Source organism: Eurypyga helias, unplaced genomic scaffold (genome assembly GCF_000690775.1).
Source record: "Eurypyga helias isolate BGI_N326 unplaced genomic scaffold, ASM69077v1 scaffold8387, whole genome shotgun sequence".
In the NCBI taxonomy this organism is placed as follows: Eukaryota; Metazoa; Chordata; class Aves; order Eurypygiformes; family Eurypygidae; genus Eurypyga; species Eurypyga helias.
The window spans coordinates 1-5,307 of NW_010263647.1; the positions used below are offsets into that span (position 1 = coordinate 1).

The following is a 5,307-nucleotide window of genomic DNA, read 5'->3' on the forward strand; positions in this document are numbered from 1 at the left end:
AGGGCGGCTTGGGGCCGCTCCCGCGCACGGAGGGTTAATGGGGGCGATTAAATATTAACGCCGCGCCAATAAAAATTAAATTTTCAAACGCTTGGGAAGCTGTAAATAGGAAATATTACCGCCGGATTCTTTTTTTTTTTTAATTGGAGAGAGGAAAAAAAATTAATATAGCGGAGGAGAAAAGAAATACAGCCCAAAAGTTAGCATCGTCCTCGCGGTGACTTGCTAATCACATCTTGGCGCTGACCACTCCGGCGCCGAACGTGTCACTTGGTGGAGCAAGAGCAGGCGCTGCTCTGCTCACCTCGCACAGCTCCACGGGCCCTATTGTGTTTTAAAACAGCCTGTATTTGCACGCCTTCTTATAGATAAAAGGTTATTGCACTTTTAGGGGGGGGAGGAATAATCTGTCCTGCCTTTTCTACCTGGGCAACAGCTGCTAACACGTGAACTCCAGCTACTACAGGGATAAGTCATAGCCTGGCACTGTGTGTGCCACTCGAGCCCCGGCGTGGTAGCCAACTAAAATATTTTATATCAGTTCATATGTAACTTTTAACGGGCAGGAGTGCATGTATTTAATAGCCTGTCTTCAGTTTTTCGGACGTGATGTAAATATGTACCAATGTCAAACGTAAATCCAGTCACCAGTTTCACTTGGCTCAAGTCTACAACTCAGGTCTCAAGGAAGAATAATTTAAATTTTTGTACTGAGGATGGTAACAGGTGCTGGAGGGAAGAAGGGGATGCGTTACTGGCAGGAAATCATCTCGGGGAATGGTGGTATGTGTATGTATGTGCGTATATAGATATATGCACGCTGTATATGTATACACATTCTTCCATGCACGCACTCACATGTTATTTTTTCCCCTTCTTCCCTCTTCCCCACAGAGTCAAGATGGCTAAAGGTGATCCGAAGAAGCCCAAGGGCAAGATGTCTGCCTATGCCTTCTTTGTGCAGACGTGCCGTGAGGAACACAAGAAAAAGAACCCAGAGGTTCCAGTCAACTTTGCAGAGTTTTCCAAGAAGTGCTCAGAGAGGTGGAAGGTACTTTAATTTGTGACTTCCTAAAGATGTAACTTCTGTATCTGCTAGGATGGCGTGTGTGCGTCTGAATGTGAAGGGAGCCGGTGCTGTTTTGGTCCGTGTGCTGTGCTTGGCAAGGTGTCCCGGCCATCAATCGGGGGTGCTGCTGTCTCCTTTGTGATCATGAAGGCTTCAGCCCAGTGTATCTGCCTGTTTAGGTGCTTCCACTGCAGCCTGGCCTTTTTTCCTGTTCCCAAGCAGTGCCCTTCGGCAGCTACCTCCTTCCAGGCCTGTGTCCTCCAGGAGGACTCTGTGCGTGTCCCGTTCCCGTTGCTTCCCTCTCGCTGAGTATGGGTCCTTCCCCTGCAGCCTGGCCTTTTTTCCTGTTCCCAAGCAGTGCCCTTGCTACCACTGCAGCTACCTCCCTCCAGGCCCGTGTCCTCCAGGAGGACTCTGTGTGTGTCCCGTTCCCGTTGCTTCCCTCTCGGCAGCTACCTCCTTCCAGGCCTGTGTCCTCCAGGAGGACTCTGTGCGTGTCCCGTTCCCGTTGCTTCCCTCTCGCTGAGTATGCCAGCTGTGGCTGCGGTCCCCAGTACAGGACCTTCGTCCCCAAGGTGGTCCAGTTAAAAAAACAAACAAATTCTGAAACTCCACTATCGAGTCGGTATGTTTTGGCTTGTTTGCCAGTTATCGAACAGTTGGGTAATCAGGTTTGGTGTCTTGTTTTTTGGTTTTTTAGACCATGTCAAGCAAGGAGAAGGCTAAATTTGATGAAATGGCAAAGGCTGATAAGGTACGATATGATAGAGAAATGAAGGACTATGGACCAGCTAAGGGTGGCAAGAAGAAGAAGGACCCCAATGCCCCAAAACGACCACCGTAAGTAACTTTGGGGCGTTAAACGCACAAGTGTTTAGGTTTTTCTTCATGCCCTGTAACCCAGATGTTATGTTTCTATAAAGGAAGTAGCTGGGGCTACTGTTATAGCAGTATTGTGAATATTACTGTCTTGTAAGTTTTCTAGCCAGTTTGTAATCTTGAGTATATAGAGAACTAACGGGAATTGTCAGTACTCGGTACCCTTAAACTCATGGTGATGGAAGATGTGGAAATGACCGTGTGGTACTGAGGCTTGTGTATCTGGGATGAAATTGGGAGGGGTTGGGGATAGACAACAGCTAATTAAAAACGGCATTGGGTGAAGGCTGCAAATCTCAGTAAAATAAAAACATGTTTGGTTTTCTTTTTAAAGTAAAGAGGAAAAAAAACTCTCTGCATGTGATGAGGGCATGTGTGGGTGTTGTGGGTGAGGGATGGAGGGAAGGGGGTGCTCTCTGGGTGTGCTGCTATGGTGCTGACTGTCCTCTGTTGCTTCTCCCCCCCCGAGGTCTGGCTTCTTCCTATTCTGTTCAGAGTTCCGCCCCAAGATCAAGTCCACAAACCCTGGCATATCCATCGGGGATGTAGCAAAGAAACTGGGCGAAATGTGGAACAACCTCAGTGATGGTGAAAAGCAGCCTTACAATAATAAGGCAGCTAAGCTGAAGGAGAAGTATGAGAAGGTAAGGCTGGCTTCCCTTCTGCCTCTTCCATGCTGGCGCCTGTGTTGATGCGTTTCTGTAACGTGGGCCCAGCGCAGCGAGCGCCTCCAGCTTACAGACCTCGCGGCGCCGCGTGCGACGGAGCCGAGCTTTGCATACGTTGGGTCGGAGCAGGTTAGAGAGGGCGGCAGGCAGACTCCGAGGAGGGCGAGCTTACCCCAGTGACGCGCAGCAGCGGCCGCTCGTGTTGCCCCAGCGAAGGGTTTGCTGTGCTGGTAAAGGAGCTTTGTCCCGTTAGCAGGAAACTTAAAGGCTGGGTTCTCTTCTCCTCCTCAGAAATAACCGTGAACGCAGGGTTTGAGGCCTCCTCCATCGCGAGGCAGTTGAGTATGTGTAGGTGTCTGCATACCTGTGTGCTGCAATGCTGGCTGTCCCCCCTTCTGGGGGTGCAGCTGTGGCAGGCCAGTCCCTTTCCGTTAACGCCCGCTGCTGTACAAATGCTGTGTGTGTTTGCTGCTTAGAGCAAATTAAGACATCCCCTTGACTTTGCAGGATGTTGCAGACTACAAGTCTAAAGGAAAGTTTGATGGCGCAAAGGGAGCAGCAACCAAAGCTGCTCGGAAAAAGGTAGAGGAAGAAGACGAAGAGGAGGAGGAGGATGAAGAAGAGGAGGATGAAGATGATGATGATGAATAAAACTGTACAATACTTGTCTCCATGTGAATACCATAGAGTAGGGGAAACACCATAAATGAAGCACCTCTTATTTGAGATGGTGTCTCTTGCCCTTATTAGGCTTAATTAAAAAAAGAAAAATTGGATTCCGATCGCGTTGTAGTTTCTAAAAGTGCTCTAGAAATTGTAACTGGTTTACATGAAGTGGCCATGGGTGTAGTGAGCACCCTGAAACTGTATCAAAGTTGTACATATTTCCAAACATTTTTAAAATGAAAAGGCGCTCTAGTGTTCTCCTAACTCTGTGCACTTTGCTGTTGGTGTAACAAAGCATTTAAAAATGTTTCAAGCATTTTTTTAATTTGTAAGGTGGTGTTACTATATGGTTATTGGCTAGAAAATCCTGGGTTATAAACTGTACATATCTATAGTTTGTAAAAACTAGACAGATTCTTGTGGTACATGCTTAGAGTTATGATGCCTTAGAGGAGCAGTGATTACTTGGAAAGGCTGTACGTTCCCCGGGGTGCCATGGCCCAAAGCATGCACTGTGAGGGTAGATCTATTTACACTACAGTGGGCGTCCATTTAGCTTAAAGTTGTCTTTCTGTATATAGTGAAATAGCATTCTGCTGCCATTCTTAGTTGTGGAAGGGGGTTCAGCTGGCATGAGAAGTGTATGGATTTTTTTAGTTAAGTGCGGTAGTTTTTAAACTGAAACTGTAGACATCTCTTCATCGTCAACTAAGTGAAGAGCCAGTGCAGCAACTGAAGTTCAAAAACACTCTGTACTTAAATGAATTTGCAACGTTCTGTTTTTTTTGTATGTTTAGAATGCTGAAATGTTTTTGAAGCAAAATAAACAGTATTACATTTTTAAAACTGTTTTTGACAACACTCTAAATTTCTGGTTGAAAAGGATCTTAACAACAGCAAGAGGTTCATTTTGAAGTCTGTGGCATCCCTCAGGGCTGGTGACTTAGGAAACATTCTGACTCAAGGATTTAAAAAAAAATAAAAAAATAATAAAAAAAATAAATGGTGGCCAGCCAAAACTGGCTGAACTGAAAGAGATGGCTGCTCCAGCTAATATGCAATCGTAACTGTTTATGGCTGAGTGGCATAAGATGCTATGCAAGTTTGAACTTTATTACTTGAACTTGGGAGCCTAAATGAACATTCATGACGTAATTGTTTGTTTGTGTGTGTATATAGCAGCATTCAGAGATGCAGAGAAAGGTAGGTGGCTAGGAATGAGGCTGACACCATGGAATAAGTATAAAAGCATAGTTTGGATTTTTTTTTTCAGTTGTGTTGGGTAAATTTATAGCCCAAATGCATTGCTGTACATATTAAAATGTGCCTTTTTTGTCCTGTGTTAAACTGTTTCAGACTTGTGGTTTTTTCTAGCATCTTAATCCGTGGCAGGAGCCAGGTGCCTAGTCTAACTCCTTGCTGAAGTAGGAGCGTGGCGCAGGTACTTGGTCTGTGTCCTCTCTCTAGTGATCCAAGCTTTAGTACGAATTGGGTGCTGTGAGGTGGGTTGGGGGAGTGATGCAGGTGCCTGTCCCCTTTGGTGAGCAGCTGGCTGTGTTACGGTCTTGCTGTCTTTCCAAGCTGGTGACAAACCTAACTTCTCCTTAGCACGGAAACAGCACAAACTGGGAAAACTCTAGTATCCTTTCACTACCCTTGAATTCTTTCTTCCTCTGGCTGTAGTTAGCAGTCGGTGTTTGCTCGGCAGCGAGAAGGAGACGGGGGTGTGAGGATACTTGAATCTTTGACCTGCTGTTAATGCAGGCTGCTCTGCACATCTGACTTAAGACGACAGGGTAACTCATTAGTGTAAACTCTGGGTAGGGGCTGCTGTTGCTGCTGCCTTTGAGCCAAACTGTAGATTAATGAGGGCCAGGCTTACAGGCAGTAACTACTTCTAATGTGGACAAAACTGCTTCGTTGCCTAATTGGGTAACACGTCTGGCTTCCTGTGACTTCTCAACAGCCAGAGTATCTTGGTAAAAGTCTGATCTAGTGTTGAGATGGACTAGAACCTGAAAGTAA

General features: G+C 46.1%; 1 protein-coding gene across 1 annotated transcript; it reads left to right on the forward strand.

Moving 5' to 3' along the window:
• The first annotated feature begins 876 nt into the window (after window positions 1–876).
• HMGB3 (high mobility group box 3) lies at window positions 877–4,629 on the forward strand. The gene is made up of 4 exons (XM_010156116.1): window positions 877–1,051; window positions 1,770–1,909; window positions 2,418–2,592; window positions 3,124–4,629. Exons 1-4 carry the CDS (start codon window positions 902–904, stop codon window positions 3,265–3,267), a joined length of 609 nt encoding a protein of 202 aa, XP_010154418.1. The 5' UTR covers window positions 877–901; the 3' UTR covers window positions 3,268–4,629.
• Window positions 4,630–5,307: the final 678 nt, after the last annotated feature.

What these genes read in the sequence shown, in the direction of transcription:
- HMGB3 (XM_010156116.1), top strand. Translation starts at nt 902, where the DNA reads ATGGCTAAAGGTGATCCGAAGAAGCCCAAGGGCAAGATGTCTGCCTAT. An exon ending in AGTGCTCAGAGAGGTGGAAG is followed by an intron (nt 1,052 to 1,769) that starts GTACTTTAATTT and finishes TTGGTTTTTTAG; the next exon opens with ACCATGTCAAGCAAGGAGAA. An exon ending in TGAAGGAGAAGTATGAGAAG is followed by an intron (nt 2,593 to 3,123) that starts GTAAGGCTGGCT and finishes TTGACTTTGCAG; the next exon opens with GATGTTGCAGACTACAAGTC.